The 25,794-nt window shown below is 40.6% G+C and overlaps 1 protein-coding gene across 11 annotated transcripts in view; it reads left to right on the top strand.

The window, feature by feature from the left end:
* NCKAP5 (NCK associated protein 5) overlaps positions 1 to 25,794 on the top strand; it is a 973,837-nt gene extending 948,043 nt beyond the window's left edge. For 10 of the 11 annotated variants that reach the window (XM_038565025.1, XM_038565023.1, XM_038565024.1 and 7 more), the window contains one exon: positions 24,263 to 25,794. In XM_038565025.1, the coding sequence (XP_038420953.1) occupies positions 24,263 to 24,544 (282 nt within the window). In that variant the 3' untranslated portion in view covers positions 24,545 to 25,794. The remainder of the gene's footprint in view (positions 1 to 24,262) is intronic. The other variant, XM_038565034.1, reaches the window with a different exon arrangement.

Below are 25,794 nucleotides of genomic sequence, written 5' to 3'. Positions count from 1 at the left end.
TCAATCTAGGAGAATTCTTCCTTAGTTTTGATTTTCTCTCCTTCAATTCTGAGAATTCTAAAATCTGTCCACATTTATGGCCAGTGAATATAGATGATTAAACTTTCTGCTAATGATCCCAATGAAAAGATTATGAGCTCTGGAATCAGACAGCCCTTTCTGTCCTTACAAAAACTCCTTAACTTTGCTGAACCTCAGTTTTCTCATCTCTGTAATGGGCACAAGAGAATCTATCTCCAATAAATTGTGGAAATTTAAAAGAGGTGGTGTATATGAAGCCCTGATCACAGTACCTTGAATGCAGGAAGTATTGAATAGGTGTTAGTATAATCACTATCTCTATAAGGGCCAATTAGCCTTTAATAAAAATAATAGCATTAACTGCTCTCAAAAGTTGGAACATCCCAATGCTAGTAAAACTTTTATAAGTGTAAGCTCCTGATCATAAGGAGAACTAGACTCTATGTAATGGATTGGCCAACAGAAATCTATACTCACTACTAAAAAATAGAAGCCATGAAATCTTTCCTTCTGTGGGGTCATGATGGCCTCATTTTTACATACAAATGCAATGCATTTTATTTGTTACACTATGTCCATGTAAATAAATATTTGCAACTTTATTTTTTTTAAAGATTTTATTTATTTATTAGAGATGCACAGAGAGACAGAGAGAGAGAGGGGCAGAGATACAGGCAGAGGGAGAAGCAGGCTCCATGCAAGGAGCCTGACGTGGGACTCGATCCTGGGTCTCCAGGATCACGCCCTGGGCTGAAGGCAGCGCTAAACCGCTGAGCCACCCGGGCTGCCCTATTTGCAACTTTAAAATAAGTACATGCACTATCACATTTGTTGCAAACTGACTTCTCTGAGTGTTTAGTGTAACAAACAAAACTGTGATTTATTAGCTTTGGTGGGGTGAAACCAAATACATGAAAGTTAACTGCTACTGTAAATGGCATGTGAAAATACATTTAATATTCAGTAGAGAAAGAAACTCAACAAAACTAGGAAGAAGGGTATACATATCTGAAATGAGATGATTTTAAAGGCTTTTAGAGTTAAAAGCAATGAAAAATAATAGGTCATTAGGAAGGATGTAAAGCTGTAAACTGTATGGTGTGTAAAGGTTAAGAGTCAGATGAGGGAAATGTAAAGGTACATGACTAAAGGTAATAGGAATGGCAAAAACTATCCTTATATCCTGTTTCAAATACAGGCACAGTTTTATATCACAAGACCCCAAATCTCTATGGCTTCCTTTTCTTTGGATTCATTCCCACTTATGCACCAAAGGTCATGATATGAAACCAATAGAATTAAGATTGACACATTTCCTCTTGATAGAGGCGATTCCATTAAAAATTTGTCATCACCTATCACTTATTTAGGGATTATGAGGCACAAGGGGAGAGCTATGGCCAGGAATCAAGCAAAAAATAAAAAGGAAGCTTTGGGATCAAAAGGTCACTCCTCTCTTAAAGACATGGTAGGCTCTGACATTTGCATCCTTCTAGATTGTTCTTCCCATCACTCTACCAGGTATCTCTCAACATACCTTCCAGGGCAGAAATAATGTTCATTCTAATGCCTTTTGCTCTTTACCAAGAAAATAGCAAATGGCCTTTCCTGTTCCAAGAAGGGACATATTTTACTTGATTTAAAAAAAAAAAAAAAAAAAAACCTTTTTAAATGAGTTGGTCATACTCTGATCATTACGCCAGATGGCCCTCCGGTTGGCATTGATTTAACTTATTCTGTAACTTCCCCATTTGCTTATTGTCCCTAAGTGAGTAGAGAAAGTTAAGCTCTTTATATTCACAGCCTACCAGATATATTCCCCTAGCATCCTGTGGGGAGAAATTCCAGGTAGGAGTAGAACTTTGTACCTAATTCCAGCATTTTCAGATTTTAAGAGAGAATTGAATTTAAATTTATTTTTAAAGAAAAAGAACCTTAGAGCTCTAGGAGTTTTGAGCCAAGTACACATTTGCAAGGAAATGTCGATTACAATTTTCTATCACTCATGGAGTGAGCCAAAAGGGAAGCAGGGTAGCTAACACATTAACACAGCTTAGCATCAAAAGAAGCTTCCCACAAATGTTGCATTCCATCTTTTCCTGATACTCTAAATATAACTTCCTTTCTGATTATTTTCCTTTTCAAATGAAGTATTTTTTAATATTTTACAAAATTAATGCAATCATAATTTCACAATTTCACATGGCACAGGTAAAGAAAAGCTTATTTTTTAATCCTCAGCATCACATTTTTAAGTCCAATTTAAAAAATGGACCAAAAAAATCTTGCTTTCCTTCTTCTCATCAGTTTAAAAAAAAAAAAAGAAAAACTCAAACCTAATAACTATGTGTTTATAAAACCTAGGATGGAATTTTAATGCCTTAAAATGGCATAATGTTAATGATAAGAGGTATTCTAGAGAGTATCTGTATTAGTCTCCTAGGGCTGCTGCAGTGTAATGAAGCACCACAAACCGGGGGTTTAAAACAACAGAAATGCATTCTTTCCCAGTTCTGGAGGCCGGAAGTCTGAAATCAGGATGTCAGCAGGGCCCTCTGTGCTCCCCTAGCTTCTGGTGTTTGCCAACAGTCTTTAGGATTTCTTCTCTTGCAAGTGCAGAACACTCATCTTTGTCTCTGTCATCAACAGTTGCCTTCCCTCCGTGTGTGTCTCTATCTTCACATGACATTTCCATCTGTGTGTGCGTCTCCCTGTATTTCTTTACATCTTCTTCCCTCTGAGTATTTCTGCCTCTGTATCTCTCCTCCTCTTTTTATAAGGATACTAGTCATCCTGGGTTGAGGATCCACCTTATTCCAGCATGACTCCTCTTAATGTACATCTGAAAATGTATATCTGAAAAGGCCATGTTTCCAAACAAAGTCACATTCATAGGTAGGTATCAGAGGCTAGCCTGTCTTTTTAGGGGACACATCAACTCATGAGAATACTCAAAGCCCCAAAGCAGAAGACGATAGGATAGAGTAATTACTAAGACTTGTGACCTCAGTAGGAAGAAATCAGCTTTGATCTACCAAGTTCTCAGGATTTGTCAATATCATATCCCTTATACAAGAGGTCATTCCTAGCTATAATTCCTGGCCAGAAGAAGTTGTTGGTAGGACAATAATTCTAGACATCTCAGATATCTTTTTCTATTTTATATAATTGAAACAAGCAAACCAAAAGACTTTATCTACAGACTATCTAGTTCCCTTTCACACATGGGAGTTTCAAAGCATTTCTACATCTTCTGCAAGTGCACTAAACATACATCCCAAGGAAAGGTTCCCAACAAGGACAAATACTGGGTTGTGAACATGGTAAAGAATAAAATCTGAGAACTTTGCCCCTGACTATAGTCTACTCACTGACTTGGCTTGTGTCATAACTACCAAGCAATGCCCTGGTTTGCAATGAGTTTCTATGTATATGATTTAATTAGAAAAGTGTTTATATGTTTATTCATGTTCTAAATAATACAACTAATTATTCCTTTGTGTTACTTGCTTTTCACAGTCTGATATAAGCTTATCATTTATATTCATTGATTCAAGAATATTTATAAAGTTCATACTATTTAATAGGTAATGTTCTAGGCATTAAGAATGAAGCAAATTAAAAAAATAAAATAAATTTAAAAATTTAAAAAAAGAATAAAGCAAATTAAAAATACAAAAGGCAAAGTCCCTGCCTGTATAGATTTTATGTTTTATAGAGAAAGTAGATGATAAACAAGCAAAATATAATATAAGGTCAGGTAATGATTTACATTATTTAAAAATCCAGCAGGATAACTAGATGGGAAATAAGGAGGGTACTGCTTCAGAGAGAGTGATTGGATAAGTCTGTCTGAAGAGGGGACATTTGAAGAGGGTTGAATGAAATGAAATATTGAAATGTGACTCTTTGAAGGAGAAGCATATGAGCAGACATTACAGTAAGAGCAAAGGCCCGAAGTAGGAACAGGCTTGATACATCCCCAGATGTGTCCCCCAGGCTTGATGTGGCTAGAGCAGAGAGAAGGAGAGGAAGGAAATTAGGGTGGACAAGAATACCGGAGCCAACCACATAGGACCCTGTAGATGTGGCAGTAATGTCAGGTTTCAGACTTGGCGAAGAGAAGCCATTGGAGGATTTGAACAGGGGAGAGATCTGACCTGATGGATGGCTGTTAAGAGATGCCGTGGCTCCTGTATGGAGACTCGGCTACCAAGAGATGAGAGTGCAAGTGAGCTGAACATTTAGGAAACCCCTGTGGTCATTTAGGCAGGAGATGATGGTATCCTGCCCTTGCAAGGTAGCAGAAAACAAATGGTAAAGAGTGATTGGATTTAGGATATGTTTTTAAAGCAGAGCAAACAGAATTAGATGCTAAGTCTTTCTATGGGCAAACTTAATACAAGGAATCACTTACTTAGATAATGGAATAAATGAGCTCTACAGGGGTCAAGTCAGGCAATCCAGAGATTAGTAGAAGCAGGGAAGTGACAATCATTCCCTAGGGATGGAGAGACACTAGCAAAAGGTGTCATTAAAGCCCAGTAAACTGGGCCAGTCAGATAGGAAATACAACAATGGGTGGGAGGGGCTGACCTGAGATAGAGCCTTAGAGAAGCAGCTGCTGCCAGGAACACCACAGGTCACAGAGAAGGGGAGAAATGTTTTGTTTTCTAACCACCCCCCATCCAGTCTTCTGCCACTGCTGACCATTGGCCAAATCTCTCCAGAAGCCAGAGAAAGAGAGAGCCTGAAAAATGTAGTTCCCTGGGCTACAGAGTAAAGCAAGGAAAAGGAGAGGAATGCATCTGAGAACAAACAAGCAATTTATCAGAAAACTGGTGGATGTCTGGTATGAGAAAAAGAGGGGAGTCAAAGATAACTTAAGTTTTCCATATACTGGGACTCCTGGGTGGCTCAGTTAAGTGTCTCTCTTTTTTTTTTTTTTTAAAGATTTTATTTATTTCTTAGAGAGAGAGCATGTGCAAGCAAGGGGAGCCACAGAGGGGAAGAAAGAGGGCAGGGCAAAGAATCTCAAGCAGACACCACATTGAGCTGAAGCCCCATGCAGGGCTCGAACTCACAACCCTGAGATCATGACCTGAGCCAGTCAGCCACTTAACTGACTGAGCCACTCAGGTGGCTGATTCACTGAACTCTGAGGAGCAGAGCACCTTGCCTATAGTACCTCATAAAGGGACCGCTTATTTTCTCAAACATAATGATAGCAGCCAATCATGAATCCCCTATGGAAGAAAAAAGCCAAGAAAAAAACAAAATTAATGGGAAGTAGGTATTCTCATTCCCTCTCCTCTCTCTGGAATTTGAAGAGAACATCCCCTGTGTCTGCTCTGCCCTGTGGATTATGCATTCTACTAGCGAGTCGGCATGGTGCCCCACACCCCCTCTGCTCCCTTTGACCCTTTCATAGTTCTGTAGATGAATCCAGGCTGTTCATATCATGGGGCCAGATCTTTGAGTTGATGGTCTATTACGAGGTTAATCTAGAGCAAATGGTTGTGGTCACTCAGATGTAGCATGGTTTCGCTCTCTAATTGCAATTCTGTGTCCTTCCAATTATGTCCCTCGTGTTCTGGAGTGAACCCCCGCTGGTGACCAGCCCCTTGGCAATCGAGGCTAATGCAGACATCTGGAATGTTCTATACCTCAGGCAAGCCTTCCATTTTTTATGGGAAATTCAGCCAAACAGACTAACAGACCACTGCCCCCACCCTGGGTGCTCGTAGCCTGCTTCAGACATGCACACCCAGCAGGCTAAGAGCCCTGGTCTTCTCCTTCTTGTTTTTCTTCCCAGGACTTTCATGTGTTGTAAGACCTTCTTTATCCACCCAAAATGAAAATTTGGGGGATCATCTGTAATACTATATTGATGCCTCCAGTGAATATGAATTCTTGGTTTAACTAATTCAGATAGCAATTTTTGTTATTATTACCACCAAATAAAAATCTTTTAATTTTTTTTTTTTTATCTCCAGTGGAATAACAAGTTATTTTATTATTCAAACGGGGCTCACTTCCTGCTGTTTTCAATATGATTTTTAATGAATATGTAAATTTTAAAATTAATTTACAGCATACATTGGGAGGCATGATTTTTGAAATGACAAAACTTTGATGGATTGTAAAATTATCTCCCTCAAAATCATCAGTCATAGTGAACAGAATGTACCAACCTCATAATTTTACAGCTTTTTCTTCCTCTTATCTTCTGTTAGGGACTCACTTAAAATTGATTATAAAACAGTGTATTTCTTAGGCCATAATTCATTCACAGATTAATTGGGTTTTCAGTTAGTATCCCATCATCGTATGGGATGGAAGCCAGTTGTGTTTGCAGCCCTTCAGGGTTGCAGGAAAGAAACCCTGATTGCTATTCCCAGCTGACTGAGGCTACCCGTGCTAATCACTAATCACATTCAGACCACATAAAGTGGAACATCCTTCACCACATTCCTATTTTCGAGCTGGCTCACAGCAGGAGATCTTTATTGGCTCTGACCAAGAGACCAAGATGCCATTAAACATGTTTATGAGGGGAGATTCTTTTTCCCCCTCCTTGCTTCAAATGACATTTCTGTAGCCATCCCCTGAAAGCGTCAGAAGGGTACGTGTGTGCGTGTGTTCATATGTGTGTATGTAGGTATCCATGCAGAACAGGCCTGGACTTAAATCTCTCTTTCCTAGCTGTTTTCCGATGCGGAATAGCCTTGGGAATACCCTTTCAGTAATCCTTCGCTATCACCCAATGGAAATATTTAAGGGACAGTTTGCCTGTGACTCCTTTAACACTAATTGAAAGAAAAGTATTTTTTACAGTCAATTGAGATAATTGTAGATACACATGACGGAGAAACCGTATGCACTGAATCCAGCAAAGAGAAACACCAGCCCACTCACATTTAACTCACTGAAACTGGGTTTTCACAGAGTTGAGGAAGAGAGAATTATTCCCCACCCACACTACTGGAGCCAATGCTAGTTCTGAAGTGGGGAAGACTTGCTCCCTGTTATAGTGGTCTGCTTCCACCATCGTGTTTGTCCTCTGTGGGCCTAGGGATACAGCCCAGGCCAAGCACCTTCCGAGGTGACCCCGAGGTGTCACTCTGTCCTGTATCTATGGGATGCGGCCACTCCAGGACTCTCCAAAATCTCTTGTATTCTTTCGGGACACCCAGTATCCTTGAAATTCCTCTCAGTATTCTCAAAAGTTCATTCTGAGGCAATTCCCTCATCTTGTGCACATCGAGGATTTTCTTTTCTGCCACATTAAACTACTTGGATATTTAAAAAGCATCCCTGCCATCTTCAGTCCTCCCACTGCTAGATACAATCCTCACTTATTTCATGGGTTTTCATCTGTAACCTTGAGGTCTTTAGTGCTGCTGATTATTTCAAGGAGCTTGGTTTGTGGCGATAGAAATGCTCCTAGAAAACTGTGTTAATTACATTTTTTCAAAAAAACGAAATCTATTTTCCTGTTTACTGGGGAAGTTACTGTCTCCACTTTCTGAATAAAGGAAACTTAAGTGTCTTCTGGGTGATTAGAATTAGAGCATCCCTTAGCCCTCAGGAAATAAATGAATGCTCCCTAACAGACAGTAGTACAGCATCTTATATAACCTGGGACTCAATCACGTTCAAAGGCAATAAAGGCATTAGGTAAAAGATAAGGAAATGTTATAGAAAAGAAGATGCCCAGTAAATAAATATAATTAGCATTCTCCCTTTAGTCCACTAACATTTCTGGATCTCCTATGTCCAGGTGTGTTCTGGGTACAAGGGATGAAACCATAAAAAGGGTCATCGCCTCTACGGGAGACTGAGCCATGGCCACCACTGTGCGCAACCAAAGCTTAACGATGCCATGATCATAGTCTGCACAAAGAATGAAAGGAGAGCAAAAGGGGCAGTGGGCAAGACTCCAGCCAGAAAAAAATTTGTAGGATATTTTCCTCTGTCCATGTCTCCAGAGATGAGTGGGTATTGGCTAGCATGAAAGGCGAGGAGGACATTCTGGAGAGAGGAAGATATGCGAGCCAGAACACAGAGGTACTAACTGCCTGGCTCAGAATTCAGCCAGTTGCCATCCTCAGCTGGCTAGCTAAATAATGTGCTTGATACTTATCTGCATGCTTACTGGCTTGTTTTCAAGGTGTTGCTGAGCGGTTTCAATTTTATCTTTAAAGCCCTGGATCATTTGTATCCTGATTACTTTTGAGATTGCTTTTTTACCCTTGCCCCTGCATTGCCACTGGATACTGCCTGGTTGAGCACATTGATTCCTGAGCTTGCCTGGGAATAGAGAACTTTCTTTCTCTCCTTCCCCCTTCCATAGGGAACCCTACATCTTTGAAATGTCTTTCTGTTTCATCACTGGCTTTTCATTTTGACACAGAAAACACAAATGACTGGACCTGTCATATTCTTAGATATGGAGCTCAACCTATACATTAAAAAGAAGAAGAAAGAAAGAGAAAGAAAGAAAGAAGGAAAAAGAAAGAAAGAAAGAAAGAAAGAAAGAAAGAAAGAAGAGGAAATAAAGAAGGAAGGAAGGAAGGAAGGGAGGAAGGAAGGAGAAAGGAAAGAAAGACAAAAAAAAAAAAAAACAATGGAAGAAAGTGGTGTGCCAGGCAGTGACAAAAGCAATGCAAGCTTGTGGAAATTCACAGGATCTTCATTGTGAAACTATGGTTGTTTTTTTTTTTCTTTTTTCTTTTTAAGATTTATTTATTTATTTGAGGGTATGGCAGAGGGAGAGAGAGAGAAAATCCCAAGCAGATTCTGAGTGTGGAGCCCGACACAGGGCACAGAGCCCAACGTGGGGTTCAGTCTCACCACCCTGAAATCACAACCTCAGCTGACACTAAAAGTTGACTTACCTGACTGCATCACCCAAGTGCCCCTTTGATTGTTCCTTACCCTATGTGTGAATAAGTTCAGAAGCTCCTATTGAAGGAAGGCTCCGTTTCATTAAAACCAACTTTGATAACTTGCACTTCCCTCTTTTTTTTTTTTAAAGATATTATTTATTTATACATGAGAGACGCAGAGAGAGAGAGAGAGGCAGAGACCCAGGCAGACAGAGAAGCAGGCTCCATGCAGGGAGCCCGATGTGGGACTCGATCCCGGGACTCCAGGATCACACCCCGGGCCGAAGGCAGGCGCTAAACCGCTGAGCCACCCAGGGATCCCATGCACTTCCCTCTCTTAAAAAATATCTTAAGTATGTGGTTTCCTGATGATGGGTCAAAAGGCAAGAGACATGGCCTTCCCCACCAATTCTGGCCAAAGAAAAAGTAGAAAATCCATTAATATTTAGAATAGAAGCATCTTCCATTTACCTGCTGTTTATGTGGTAACAGACCAGGCAGTGGTTCATGTGTTAGGCGTGAGTTTAAAGGTTTCAGAAAGTTCTCATTTGCTATTCTTAATGCTTGAAGAGGGGCTTTTGAAATTTTTGTTTTGTTTGTTCGTGAAGGGAAGGGAAGGGCAAGGGGCATTGAAGTATTATGAGGATGTTTAGTGTCTGTTTAAAATGCACTTGCCCCAGGATGGGTGGCAAGTCTCATCATTAACCATCCTGCCAATAGCTTCAGGTCACCCCCATCCCCTTAATATCCCTAAGATGCTGATAGGTTGTAATACGGGAGAACCACAAATTAATTACAAACAGGTTTTGTTTGACCCACACATTTGTTTTAAATAAACATTAGGAGATTTTGTATGTGAATTCCAGATTGCCATTGCTCTTGAGAAATGAGAAGTTTCAGCAACACCAAGCCCACATTCCCCCCAGGGGTAAAGGTCAGCCAGCACTGGGGCAGGAGGACTAGTGATTGAGAGCTGGAGAGTTCCAGCTGGCCTCCTGGATGCGAATCCTGCTCTGCTTAGCATCTCACATCCACCTTGGGCAAGATACGTAGCTCCTCTGCCTCTTTTTTCTCATGTAATACATAGTGTAACCAATGATACTTGCCTCCTGTCCAGTCTTTAGGGCAAGCACAAGTGCTACACAGATGTTTGTTAAATAAGCAGTAGCTTCCCCACTAACTGGGGCAGGGGCTCTGCAGTTCTCCACGGTCCCCACTACCATCTGTGCATTTGTGCATACGTCAGGTTCCCCCCCTGTGGCAATGGATTTTCCTCCCCTAGTCTCAAGCCTGGCCATCCCTCAGCCATCTATGGGGAAAGGGAGGAATTTCTACAAAGATAAGGAGACTGAGGGGCATATATGGGAAGGTCTTGTACCTACTTCCAAAGTTAAGGTCAGTGTCTTCAGCTGTCCACAGAGACTTCAGCTGTACAAGAGCCATGAAAGGGTGGACAGATAACGCAACGCTTGCCCTGAGAAGCTGGTCTGTACTCCTGTGCATCCCCAAAGCACTTGAATCATAGGCAAGTTGCTATTTCAACTGCAGCTCTCTACCTAGTTTGTAAGACCTTGCTTCCATGGGGTGAACAAAAGAAAGGCTCCTTTTACCCTTTGAGTATCTGGTGCTAGGTGGGAAGATGAGGGTGTGGGAGGAAGGGGGGGATTCATTATGGTCAGTCTTAGCTCCTGGACCTACTACATCTGAACCATGTTTTTCTATCATTGGAAGGAGCATTAACCAGAGCTTCCTCTCTTTGGTTACTTGCTAACAAGTCAGGAGGCTTAAAATGTGCTCTGTCACCACCGAAACTTTTGATTCCAGCGTTACTGGGTAAAGAGCTTAGGTGTCTTCCCCAAGATCCCTCCAAGGATGCTGCCCGGGATGCCTGCTGAATGGGGCCGCTGGTCACACGGAAATGGATGCACTGCTCCGTTTCACTCAGAGCACGCTGCTGCCCTTCCTGGAATGGGTATACTGAGGCTTCACAAACATCTTCCCTCCATGCAATTTCTTCCTTGAGGCAGGAAAGAGAGACCCTCTCATTATTTATCTTGAACGTTTGATAGGCCTCCTTTGAGAAGGTCATTGTCCGCAACAGCAAAATAATCATGGGATTTCTAGACAAGCTGGAAAAAGAAAAATGATTCATTATTTCAAGAATTATTCTGCTTTCACTCCCCAAAATGGATGAAGGCTTCTAACAATATGTAAGAGAGAGCAAGGCTTAACTTATTATATGAAAGGTTACACTTTAAAGGGAAACGAAGTTCAAACAGTACATTTTTAGCTCTGCAGTAATATAACAAGGGTCAAGGCGGTCCATCTGTTACCCCCATGGTCTTCTGGATGTTATTGTACTATTCCCTTTGCAAAGGAAGGCTGCCTGCCCTCCTTCCCTTCTCATCCATTTGGGCTAATGAGATTGGATGACTTTTTATAGGTTCTATTCCAGCAGCACCCCCTCCCTTTGGTCCCTTTCCGATTGTCGGAACAGATAGCATATTTCCCATACAGGTCCAACTCACATCTTCTTGCCATGTCACAAAAAAAATTGTGCATCTTCACAGGATAATATATTTTACTGACACAGGTGGGGGTGAAGGTGGCTGACTAATCGCTATAGATAGTATGGCAAAATAGACCAAAAGGTGGGACATAATACAACTAAAACAGCCATGTCTGGAGCCGAGACACCTATTAAGTTGGGTTATTTGCTGCAATAAAGTTTGTTTACATTAGTGCCAACCAGAGAGCCCAATCGAGGCAGCTTGGCTGATAAAGACACCGAGCTTGAAGGTAAAGACTGGAAAGGCCGAACCGTCCATATGATCTTGACGGCTCACAAGCCCAACAAGTTAGGGAAATGATGTGAAGACCTAGTGAACTCTTCTTCCGCCTGACAGCAAGGTTTTAAATAATATCTTAAGAAAATCAAAAGCAAACATCCCCTGAACCTTCTTTCCAGATTAGATCTGAAATGAAAGACCCTGAGTTATACAATTAACTATTGATTTTGTTGATCCACATTTAATTCTCATAGCGATCGAGTTGTGTTTACGCAGCTGTGTGGGGCAAACATGCTTCACCCGGAGCAAGGCGCCTTTCGTTTTGACATTAATTTAAAAATTAAATTGTTCTGTGCATGTGAGACAAAAATAAAGTTTATTTTTATTGTAGTGGATAGCTGAATTAAACCTCATAAAGTAGCATTGAGCCAGCCTATGTGGTTTATGAAGAGAATACCTTTTATAATGCAGGAGTCAGTTTGCCAACTGAATATATTATAGGTGGCAGAGAGAGAACAAAAAGCATTGCATGCTGTCCAGCACTAGAATTTTGTACTAAGGCAGCTGTAATTTAATCTCCCTACAGTTTAACTTCATGATTTGATATAGCCAGTAATATTGGTGGGTTTATCACCTGAACAGTCTTGTTGCTGCCCCTAAGAATGTCATCATTGTCATGTTTACACTGTCACTCACATCACCAGGCTCCCCTCTACCCCTGTCTTAGAGATAAAAATCTGAATTTGAGCACTTTGCTCAGATCAGGTGAGGTAGTACTCGCTGGCTAAAGGAAGCACTTAAGAAAAGGACAGAGCCAATATCTGTGCCATCCATCATAGACCTGATCTTTTTTAATAACATTTCACCCCCTGGGAAGCTTTATTGTCTTGGCTATTGCTCCTGGATTTCCAGGAAGTGATGGCAGCTGCTGCTTCACTCAACTTGCTGGCCATGCCCACCTGGGGGGTAGAGAAGAAAGGGGACAAGTCAAAGCACAGCTGCCGGACCAGGATGGCCATCATATATAAGTGTACCTGTCTCTGCTCTTGACACAGATAGGAAATAGCTTTTGCCAAAGTAGACAATTGTCACACATCCATTAATCCAAGGGTAGCCCTGGTTCTTGATGCTAACCTGGAATCCTAGAGGCCATGCCACCACTAATATGTCTGGGAACTGTGCTATCATTAGTCAAGTGAAAGTCTGAAATAATCTTTTTTTACATGTCTCTTCATCACAGAAAAGCAGATGTTACAGAAAACTCAGTCAAGTCTATGAGCTCCAGAGGAACTGATGTAGCAAAGGCAGATCTAATAGGGACTGACTACCTTTACTGATATGCAATGAATATCAACTCCAAGAGATACAAGACGTAGTGTCAGAATCTGAGAAAGAAAGCAGAATAAAATCTAGTCCATGGCCTCAAGAAGTGTGTAATCCAATTGAGAAGTGGGACATTGATATGAAAACAGCCTGTATAATAGAATAGATGTAAGTTCAGAGTCAAATGGACAGGAATTCACAGAGAAAAAGATCCTGTGGAAATAAAAAAAAAGATCCTGTGGATGAGTTATTATAGAAACAGAACAAGCTCTGGATAACTAAAAAAAAAAAAAAAAAAAAAAAAAAAGGGATGAAGTTCTAAAACTTATTATTGGCAAAAACATGGAATTAGAGGAAAGAGAAGAAATTCTCATTTAAGCATATTGAATTTAGGAGATGACTAGCCACAGAGAGGTTGAGAAAGGTGAATGGAAACGGTAATTAGTTAACCTGTGAAAAACATTGGCCCAAATGCTGTAACAGATAAAGAATAGAAGGAGACCAAAAGAAGCTAAGCAAGTTGAGGGCATTAACTCAAAAACAGAATTGGGGCAAAAGGGGCATACCCACAGCTCTGAGATTGACAAGATAATTCGTGTTCTAAGTGCCATTATTAAGAACCAGAGAGCAGCCTGGATAGACTATTCCAACTCATTTCTCAGGGATCCATCTCCTAAAATATCTGAAGCTCTGTTCTATATTGATATCGTATTAAAGAATTTTTTAAATGTACATTCCATGTGAGCAGTAGTTTTATCTCATATACTGCTCTATCCCTGGTCTCTAGAATACTATCTAGAACAAAGTAGATGCTCAATAAATATCTGTTGAATACATAGGTAAGTAAATAAATAAATGCTGTGGCAAGAGCTGCATAATCTCTATTTAAATATTAAGATCTGGGTACAGAGTTGAAATAATGAATGTCACTGTCATACTGTGGCAAAGCAAGGGATGGAATCCGGAATGAAAGCAGACTCCTGCTAGCATTCTCCCAACTAGCACATCCTTCCATCCTAGACCCCCACGCCCACCCCATGCTTACCGGGTAATGAGAAATAAGAACATCTTACAGTTGTTGCAACAAACCAAACTACAACACGGAACGCAAAGCTCAATGTTCCTAAGTCTTTAGAACAATTCCCACCAAGGAATCCTCTCTTTAGAACAAGGATCAATATATAGGTGCTGATTCTGATGTGCCCTGGCCCTAGGAGTCACTATGTCACATATCCTGGGGAATAACTATATCCAAAGCGAAGGCTGACCAGCCCTAAAACCAAAACATGAATTGCATTAGGAGATGAAGTATAAATATGAAAAGAGTGAACTTTCTAACATCCACAAACATCTGTGTGTTGCTGGATAAACCTTACCTTGCAGTCCCATTAGGCTCGATGGCTATTGTAAAGTACCCAATAGATTGAATGCCATAGTGTAGTGTGACCCTTAAATGGTCTACCAAATTCCTTTAGAAGTAATTTCAGGTTGCCTATTTATAGATTAATGAATAATATGAAATATTGCTTCCTGGCTTTGGCACTCACAGCACACCTCAGAATAAAAGGTTAGCGCTTCCAGATATACTTTTATGGTGACCAGCATTATAATGGTATTGGGGAATCTTTCTTTGGAAGGAGAACTTCCATGGGGGGAAAGAAATAGTATAACCTTTTCATAGTCATCTGATCCTCCACATAAGTGTATTTTGTTCCTACAAGAGTAGTCCCAAATCTGTCACTCCAAAGTGAAAATGGCACTGGGATACACAGTGGTCCCTTCATGCTGTATTTTCCTCGGACAAAGTTCATGGCGTCTTCATGCTGACACACACTGACATCTACGCCAGACGTGGGCCAGCTTGCTAGACAGTTAGGTATCAGATTTACGACATGAAACGATGATGGAAGGATTAGTCAAAGAAAAATGTCTGATCAATCTTTTAAGTTAGTACGATATATACTTATTTTTATTCATAAGAATACCTATAAATTAAAGGCAGAAAGGCTTGATGCCTCCACTCTTATGAGCCAGAATCATTAACCCTGACACTAAAATAAGCAGATTTAGAAGTTCCCAGGCCAGATCCTGCTCCATTCTCATTCCTGAATAAAAATTTTAGTTAATATTATTGTGCTGGAAGAAGAAAAAGGAATCTAGGAACACAGATAAGTATGTTCCATTTAGTTAAGCTAATTACACACGCTGGTATCAATGAGCTGGCTTGTTTCCTGATTCTAGGTCACTTTAAAACAGTAGAGATTTTGCTTTTGGAGAAATTGAACACTATTGATCACATCTGATGCATTACTTCAGGTGAACAACCTACATTTTCTTTTTCTTTTTTTTTTTTTTTCAACCTACATTTTCAATTAGATCTGTAGATTCATCCACAACCTGGACAACAAAAATCAAAAAATATGTTTTCAAATGGGCATTTCAAGTGATGGCACTGATGTTAGTTTGCAGAACTCACAAACATGTCCTTTTTTGCATGTTCATATAACAGTTTTACCCAAACTTATATTTACATGCCTTTCCTCTTCTCAAATGCCTTAATCTGCCATGAGCTACACTTGTGATTTTCCGTGTTTTTTTTTTTTTTCTTCTCTTCTGGTTGACAGACCTGGACCCACACCTTCTCCCCATTTTCCCCATATGGGAGCATTTCCCATCTCTGTGATAAAATGACATCCCCCTCCTATTGCCTCTTGGAGCTAGTTTTTAAATGTCCGTGGGGCCATTGTTTATCTCTGAGTTAGTTCTTTTCCTTTCTACAAGGTGCATAATTTTCTACCCGCCCTGTTTCCTTCCTTACTGACCTTCTCTCTGCTTGACTTTCTTTTTTTTTTCCAAAAAGTAAGCTCGCATATTTCCCTTCTGGGTTCAGGGGTTCCAGCACAGGTCACTAAAAGTCATTGATCCTGGTAGAGGACAGCAGTATAGTTAATAATATAGTCAGAAAAACACATCTCAGCTGAAAATTACTCTTTCACCTAATAAAACCAGTTTGCCCTGGAGATACTGAAGAATCTTCAGGACCCGTAAGGAAACAGAGTGCCCCCAAGTGCTGAATTGCATCTCCCCACCAGCGATTGGATGGAGAGAGTGGTTCTCTATTACTGATCCGTCACATTAATTTTTCAGAAGGGCAAGTGAAGAGTAATGTGTCCAGTTGAGGTAATAAAAGGAACTGAGCACGGGGAGAAAGTAATTATCCGGGTTGGAATTTGACCCGGTTAACCGGGTTAACACCACAACTCTCGAGAAAAGTCTGGAGGGTCTCTAGTGTTCACCAAAGGTCATTCTATCTATTTTTATGTCTCACTCAGAAAGTAGCTCCGCCAGGAATACAGTAAGAGGTGGCATTAAAGAAGAGATTAGTGCCTCTGAGGAAAGAGAAATGACTTTAGCTGCATCTTTTCTCTTGAGATTGGCCTTCCCCCAGCAAATATCACTTAACGTAGACTTTGCAATGTGCACAGACCTTCGACTAAGAAACCCTGGATTAAAATACCTCTTCCCCATTCCTGCAATAAGAGCATAACACAAAATTCTGCTATGAATCCGTCCTCCCAGTGCCCAAGATTGGCTCACCAGGAAACAGATGAGAGAAATCATATCTTACTTGAACCCAACATCCAGGATTAGCCAGACTGTCTCCTCTATTAGATTTATCTGTGCCCACCTGGCAGCTCGTGTCTTTCACATCTACTAAATCACCTCTCTCCTCTTTCTTTGCCCATGAAGAAGTTTCTCTGCCCCACCCCCACTCACTGCGGTCTGAGGTTTCTTGCATCTTTTTAAAAATTATTTTTTTTATAAAGAAACTATTTTTTTTAAGTTTTATTTATTTATGATAGTCACAGAGAGAGAGAGAGAGAGAGAGAGAGAGAGGCAGAGACATAGGCAGAGGGAGAAGCAGGCTCCATGCAACAGGAGCCTGACGTGGTATTCGATCCCAGGTCTCCAGGATCGCGCCCTGGGCCAAAGGCAGGCGCCAAACCGCTGCGCCACCCAGGGATCCCTAAAAATTATTTTTAATGACAACTAAGTGGCAAAGCATCCATAAGCTTGATTCCCCGCCCCCCGAGGGTTACTTCTTGCATCTTCATGGCCTTACTACGTTTTTGACTATTTAGTTAAAATCTGCATCATCATACATAATGAAAAAGTTTGGGTGGTGATAGGGAGCGTGGTGGGGACACTTCTTTCCAATTTCAGGTGCTTCTTTTCAGGTGGGAGGATCTTCCTAGGGTAACACTCCTGGCCTCTCTGCCCACCACCCCCCATATACTTCTCCTGGTCAGAAGGAGGGGTGGCTTATTTAATTAGCAAGTGCAAAAAAAAATAAAAAATAAAAAATAATTAGCAAGTGTAAGAGGAGAACAGGGAATGTTAAACTCACTTCCTGCTCTTCCCACCCCCTCTCTGGAGTCAGGATGGCTGTGAGAAGCACACATTTTGTCTTGTTCCTTTATGCTACAGGCTCTATGGGAAGACACTTGCCCCCAGCCCAGGGTTGCCAATTCCCAGGCCTATTTCTAGGACGAGTACTAGGAAACTCACATCTTTGCAGCAGGAAACCTCATTCTCCAATGTAAGCTTTCTCATTAATAAAGCTGGTTTTTTATTCTCCCACCAGCCTTTTCTTTTTATCTTAGTCTTCAGTTTGTTCAGAACTAAGGTGGGGAAGAGAGCTATTTATTGTGCCAATAATAGATGCACAGAAGACACCCAATTAAGAATATTTTATAGCCACAGAGCTTTATAGAGCAAGAAGATACTAAAAACTTTAGTGTAAAGACACTAAGGTATAGAGGGGTCGCACAGCTAATTAACACAATCCCAGAGAACTAAACCCTGGTTTCCAAACACCTGGTCTAGTGCATAGTGATTAAGATCCCAAATTCTGCAGTCAGACTACTTCTGCTTAAATCTTGACTCCCTAACTTATTAGCCAGGTGTGTGTGGCTAGTATTTGCAGAAAATACAGAGTATTTTCCTATTTATATAAATAATGGGGATAATAAGAATTAAAGGAGATAATTCGTTCAAAGCATTCAACCCAGTACATGACACGTAGCAAAAACACCTCATAAACGTAGCTATTTTCCTACCACATGTCTTCCTGAACTGATTGGCAGTGCATCTCTATAGCAATAGAGAGAAACAAGACTATGTTGATAAAGGTACTGGTTATATTAATTTGTGCTAAAAGATGCCAGTCCTCTTTGTATTAATGCCCAGCTGAGGAATGATGCTGCATTTGAATTTCCTAAGATGATCTGAATCTCTTTCTGACATCTTACAGTAGACATACCAATATTTTCAAGATATGATCAACAGATGGGAACTTGTTTGAAATAATGAAAGAGTAGCTTTCATCATTAAACACTAATCCATTACACTATTTCATGATTTCCTACTTATTTCTCCCCTCTGGGCAGGAGTGTCTGGCTATATACATGTACAACATGTATCTCTTTGAAGCTGATATCAGCAAGCATGTATATAATTTTTTTTCTGGTTTATCACTTCAGTTTTTCTCTATCACCTTATATAATTCTCCTCACCTTTTCCTTTATGGCAGGGGCCCACATCACCTCCAGTATTATCCTTCCTCATGTTTAGGATATTTGTCTAGGCAGACTCTCTACTCCATGATCATTATTGACTGTGCTGGAAAAAAATGGGATGCATTTCTGTGTTGAAAAATCAGGAAACTAAAAAGAAAAAGAAAAAAAAGAAAAAAGAAAAATCAGGAAACTGAGTTTCTAGGTCTAATTTCCCCTGAATTTGAATTTGTGTGAAAGGCAAATTCCATAAATACTTCATGGAGAGTACAGCCAACACCAGCCTCCCTCACCTTCCAGACTGATGTAAGAGTGAAGTGAAATCTTGGATGAGAAACTCTCTGGAAATAAAAGCTATTTATGATTTATAATCCAGGTACTGAGCGACACTTAACCGAGTCTGGTTGGGGTTCCTAAAACCCCTGAAGATAGGTACCTCTTGATGGCTATTTCTGTCTTTGCAGTGATTCTGTCCTTTACAGAATCCAAAAGGGCAAGAGAGAGATTATTCGAGCCGCCACTGGACCTAAAGTGGACACAGAACGGGATGAGGAAGCAACAGGGGCGTATTTAGTGGGAACTCCATGGAATGCCCCCTACAACTTCCTGTATCCTCTCATCCTATCCCCCTGTCAGAATCATTCCAGGAGCCCCCTCCTCTAATGGAACTCCCTCTGAGAACCAAGACCACACAGTTTTTTTTTTTGTTTTGTTTTGTTTTTTTTTTTTATGATAGTCACACACAGAGAGAGAGAGAGAGAGGCAGAGACACAGGCAGAGGGAGAAGCAGGCTCCATGCACCAGGAGCCCGACGTGGGACTCGATCCCAGGTCTCCAGGATCGCGCCCTGGGCCAAAGGCAGGTGCCAAACCGCTGCACCACCCAGGGATCCCAAGACCACACAGTTATTCACACACAGCCAGTCGCATAGTAGATTGCTCTGATTAACATTTGACTACAAGGAATTAAATTAGTTAAGATATAATTCATTCCAAGGGATTTCTGCAAACGATGCCACTGTCTACTTGCTTGAATTATCACTCATAACACCGTGGTTACACTAAAGGCAGGAAAAGATTTTAAGAATATGGCAAAGTCACATATTTGAAACATGAAAACATATCTTTGCCTGCCCTGTTTAGCCCTATCTGGTCCCCAAGTGCAACAGAAAGCCCCACCGAAAAGTGAACTGTACAACTATTGCCACCTATAGGTGACAAATGTAGTATATTGATTTTATCAGAATTCTGATGAGGCACAGTATATGAAGGAAATGAGGATGTCCGAGGGAACCTACACAATCCTTGTCAAATCCTAATCTCTACAGGGCTTGTCATCATGACTATCATTGTGCCCTGTAACCCTTACTTCAGATGCTCCTCTTAAAGATTTAACAGTGGCTGCTCATTGCAAAGCTCTTTTCCCAGAGCCTTATCTCTGCAGGCAAACTTCCCCGGGGTCCAAATCCAGACTGCACCATGTACCTTCAACAACTGCATGACCTTCAACAACTGACTTAACTTCCTCAAGCCTCCATTGGCTCCAAATGGACATACTAATGACACCCACCACACAGAATTGATGGGAGGATGAAAACAGATAATCCGTGCATCGTGCTTAGCAGAGTGTCTGCACGGAACAGGCTCTCAATTAAATGCTAACTGTTATTACCATGATTAGTTTGCAAAGCACCTTCACATACAGTGGCTGCAAACTAATGTGCCCTGTTTTGTTACCACCTGACAGATACATCATTAGCACAGTATTGTGTGACCTCAAGCCCTCCTTGTATTTTAAGCGTAAACGTTATAGGACTTCAGCATTTTTGCAGAATACCTGAGATCTGACCAGATAATGTTGAGGCCAGCTTGGTATGCTTCTAACTGGAGGCAAGGAAGTAAGCTGCTTTGGTGCTTTTATTCTTAATGGGCAGGACCCCTGGAGAAACCCAAGCAAACAGGTGAGGCTCCGCTGATGCCAGAGAGGGTTAACCCATCAAGTAAGTCTCCACTGAAAATCTACTGATGACTGAGCAAGAGGTGAGGCCTTTAGGGAGAAAGCTGGTAGGGAAAGGAGGGTGAGGCAGTCAGGCAGGACATAGACGTATAAAACATAATTTCTACCTCAGATAGTCAATGCAAATACTGTGATTTGACATATACAGTGGGGCTTGGGGCTGTTGTTTTGTTTTAAAGATTTTATTTATTTATTCATGAGAGACACAGAGGGGAGCGGGGCAGAGACACAGGCAGAGGGAGAAGCAGGCTCCATGCAGGGAGCCCAGTGTGGGACTTGATCCCAGGACCTGGGTTCGCATCCTGGGCAGAAGGCAGAAGCTAAATGGCTGAGCCACCCGGGCGTCCCTGTTGTTTTGTTTTGTTTTGTTTTGTTTCTTAATATAAGCAAATAAATTAAACATCAGAGGATCTGAAACATAAGTAAATATTGTTCTAGATTGATGACCTCCTCTTTAAAATCAAGAGCTCTGGACCCACGTTTCTGTGTGGCGGGAGTAAGTTGCTCCTGCCTCTAGAACAGGCACATGCCCTTTAGCTGACCATAGTTCTCACCACTCCCCAACACTGAGGCCAAATGCCAGGTGGCCATATGGGTCCCTCTGGCACTAATGTTTTTCTTATAGTCAAGAACTATCTCTGTACCCACCTTTCATTAAAAACTGTGAAAATAAAAAGCAAGGCTGAGAAGGCCATGTGATTTTTCTTATTGGGCCATTCCTTCCTTTTCATCACCTCCATAGGCCTCTGTTATAATCGACTGAAGAAACAAACTGACAAGCATGAAACATTGGGAAAACATGGTGCAAACTATTTATGTCTGACACAGTGGGTGTTTTCATGGTAAATAACTCCTTCCTCATTTCTACCTCAATACACTGAATTATCATCTATCTTCCCTCCCAGACTACAGGTTCTTCCCGACTAGGTGATTGTCAAATTTTAGCAGGTATCAGAATCACCTGGGAAACTTGTTAAACAACATTTGCTAGGCCTGAGCATTTCTGATGTAGTAAGTCTGGGTGGGGCTTGAGAATTTGCATTCCTAACAAGCTCCCCCCAAATGCTGATGCTGCTGGCCTGGAGAACACTTTCAACAACACTGTCTAGAGTAAGAATCCTGCCTCGCTGTAATTTATTCATTGTACCATTTATTGAGCACCTACTACTCTGTGTCTCAAGGTGTTTTATTTCTACTGCTTGCAACAATCGTGAAAGAGAGGTATATCTTATGACCATCTTACACCTGAAGAAGGGAGCTCAAGGGCACTCACCCAGCCAATAAAAGGGTAAAGCTATGATTCAAACTCAGGTGTGTTTGACTCCAGGGCCTCAACCCCCATCCCCAACACCTGCCACACTTTTATTTCGCTGTATATCCTCAACACCAACACCTTCCATCTGTGTCATGCTAGCTTCTCTAGTGAGTGTTTATTGAATTAATTTGAGATCCATTTGTGACCAGACATAGGCAAGGGAAATGCTCATGGTTCTTGAATAAAGAAAATGGGAGAAGATATTCAGGTAAGGAGAAAATTGCAATAAACATCCTTTATGTATCAGCATTAGGTACACCAAAGCATTTCCTGCTCTCCATTTATTTTTTGTATTGTACCATATAAATCTTTATTTAAAAATGCCTAGGAACACCTGGGTGGTACAGTCAGGTAAGTGATCCACTTGGTTCCAGCTCAGGTTGTGACCTCAGGGTGCTGAGTTCGAGCCCCAAGTTGGGTTCTGCACTCAGGGCAAGGTCTGCTTAAGATTCTCTTTTCTGGGGATCCCTGGGTGGCTCGGTGGTTTGTCGCCTGCCTTTGGCTCAGGGCGTGATCCTGGAGTCCTGGGATCTAGTCCCACATCGGGCTTCCTACATGGAGCCTGCTTCTCTCCCTCTGCCTGTGTCTCTGCCTGTGTGTGTGTGTGTGTGTGTGTGTGTGTGTGTGTGTGTGTCTCATGAAAAAATAAATAAAATCTTAAAAAAAAAAAGATTATCTTTCCCTCCCCCTTGTTCTCTCTCTCTCAAATCTTTTTTAAGAAATGTCTAAAACTTGGCATGGCATGCATGAAAAGGGGCTTTTGCATGGTGTTATTCCTAATTATGGAGCCACTTTCCTGGAAGCACCTAGAAATCTGTTCTTGCCTCTGGTTTCAAGGCAGCCATCTGAGGTTGAAAATTAACTCTGTGAATAGTAATTCTCCTTGATATCAACAGTGTAATGACATAAGCACCACTTCAAGGATGATTTTCAACTATTCTTACAGAATTATGCCATTTCCATAACGGAAAGAGAAACTGTCTCTCAGTCTGCTCTTGGGACGCCAAAGCCATCCACTGCCATCTCTTTTTCTTTTCCCTTTCTATTAAATATTTAGCATATGAGAATCATAGGCTTGGGCTGTGTGTGTTGTTCCCTCGATCAAAACACAGTTTCTTCATTGTACCTTTGTGCATCCAGCGTAACAATGTAGGGGGTGGGTTGGAGAACAGAAATGCATTTGTCAGAGCCCGGGGCAATAGTAATAGAGACAGTTTGGTAAATTATTTAAGTGGAATATTTGGGTGGCAAAATGAAAAAAAAAAAAACAATAGGACATCTTGTCCTTTATTACATAAGAGCATGGTTTAGTAGGAACAAGAGCATGGAAGGCAGCCAGCAGCTTGGAATTCAAATCCTGTTCTCTGTCACTTGCTGAGTGACCTTGGCCAAATAACTCTGTCACTCTGAGCCTTGATTTCTTCTTTAAAATGAGGTTGTGTAACTTGCAAGTCCTCTGTGAAAATGCTCCCAAAGAATATATATTCAGTGAGTTTTACATGGTGGATGCTTATTAAACGGGAGCTATCATTACCTCTAAGCCCCTGTCCCTACTTCTTCCCGGTGTTTGGATAGAATTTTTGCCTGAAAGAGAACAGAAGTTGGAAAATGCATTGGTTTACAGAGTTTACCCACAATAATTGAATAATTGAATATGACTGCAGTGTTTTATAAAGTCCTAGAGACATCCAGTAATTGGTATTACTGGAGCCTCCTGGAGGGGAGAGGTTACTAATGGGCAGAAGTGTTATTATGGTTTTTTAAGCCCTTGGGCTTTCTGGAATCTAGACCCACAGACCTGGAGATCGCTTTCAAATATCTTAAGACTTGTAAAGGGACAAAACAGAAAGATGACAATGCTTCTGACAAGTCTAACAGGTATTGAAATTTCATGGCAATTTAAGGATTATATGCCTTCTTCTCCCTGTACAACCCCAACTACTGGCTGAAATTCAATCCTTATCTATATTTAGAAATAAGACAACTAGTAATACTTGGTAAGAAAAGAGAGGAGTTTGAAACTTTGATGAAGACATATAAGGCATTTTACCTGAACAAATTTCAAGTAGATCCATTTAAAATGAAATTAAGTGGCACTTTACTGGTTTGCAAATCGAGACCTATTTATCTCAGTAAAATGAATAAAGTCTTGATTTATCCCTAAAATTGGCTTTATTATTACCTTTAATTATACTAGACGATTGTTAAAGACTTGTAGGTTCTCTCTATCCCTTTAAACTGCACATTACGCAGACAATAATTGAATATTGGATAGAATAACTTGATTTTCCAAAGAAATATGTCTCTAATATTTTTGTCTTTTTATTACAGAAATTGAAACAAGTTGAAGAAACAAAAGAAGATCCTGAGAATAGATTATCCAAAATTTCCCTGGAGTCATTCAGTAAATATAACAGCAAAACTATGATGTTGCTAGAGAGAGAGAAGAACTCTCTGAACAAGGTCGAAGGACAAAAGGAAGAAAAAGAAAAAAATGAAGAGGCATCTTTGAGTAGTTCAGATAGGCCTGGGGTAGACAATTTGGAATCACTGAGTGATTCTTTATATGATAGCTTCTCTTCCTGTGCAAGTCAGGGTTCAAATGATGTATAAAGGACCTTTTTTTTTATTTTTCTTAGTGAGCTGAAAATGGAGCACTTAAGCAACAGAGGGACGGGGAGGGGGTGTGGGGGGGAATAGAGACAGCAACGAACGATAAACCCTGGCAACACCAGAGACTCCATTGTCAGATTCACAAGAAACAACCCACTGGAGCTTCCTTCTCTGACAGGGCAATAAAGATAGGCTCCATTAGTTGTGTGTCACGAGGATGAACTGTAAACACACCCACAATACAGAAGTCTTAATTTTGCACTTTTTTTGAATACTTGTACAGAAGTTGTAAATTTTTGGAAGAGAAATTATATTTGTAGCAAAAAGAAAAAAAAAAGACAGCAATAAATTGAATCCGTGCCATGCTCTTGAAATGACATACTAAGTGTTAGAAGTTGATAATATATTTTTAAAAAATTCCAGCTAGGGGTGTTTGTTGACTTCACTATCGTAGTACTCAAATTGTTCGTGGGTACACTCTGTAAAGCTAAGACAGGGCCTGCCAAAAACCAGAGGGCTCATGGTCATCCCCAACCCACAATCTCAATGTGATACAAACTTTAATTCCAGTGCAATTTCGAAATTGTTGCCAGAGAGATTCAGGTTCTAGTAGTAAGTATAATTCTGCTTCCACTGAAAAATGTAACAGGTACTCAAAGTGTGACATTGACGGGAAGAGAAGTGGATCGGAAGTGACCTAATTCTATTTTCAAAAGCAGATTTTCCCTCCAAACATTTCCTTACATCCTCTTCTACTTAGTGCTTGCCTAGGATTCTGAACAGTATTTGTTGATTTTTATCTTCCTACTTTTTCTATTACAATGTGGGCAATCTAGAAATGAAAGCAAATTCCTATCTGTAATGTTCACTTTTTCAAAAATAAAATGAATGGTTGGTGCTACAAAAAAAATTCTTACTTTTTAAGATTTTTTTTCTACAAAGTGTTTATATGTGAGGATAAATTCTATTTTAAAGGTTATTTGTATTTTTTCTAGATGTGAACTATTTATAATTGCTTTTGTACAGGAGCTTGTAAACTAGGCCCAATAGAAATATTTTTAGGATCTATATGGTTACTTCAGTACACACTCGTTTGTTCAAAGAGCATTGTATAATCAGTGTTATTTGGTTAATTTGTGCAATTTGTTATATTGAATTTTGTTAAATGAAAATTATGTAAAGTCTCACTGTCTTTCAGACTTCTGAAAATTCTTTTGTTTCATTTCTGAATAAAAGTCCTATCACCGTCA

The sequence above is a fragment of the Canis lupus genome, chromosome 19, assembly GCF_011100685.1.
Source record: "Canis lupus familiaris isolate Mischka breed German Shepherd chromosome 19, alternate assembly UU_Cfam_GSD_1.0, whole genome shotgun sequence".
In the NCBI taxonomy this organism is placed as follows: domain Eukaryota; kingdom Metazoa; phylum Chordata; class Mammalia; order Carnivora; family Canidae; genus Canis; species Canis lupus.
This window is presented reverse-complemented; position numbering and strand designations above follow the sequence as displayed.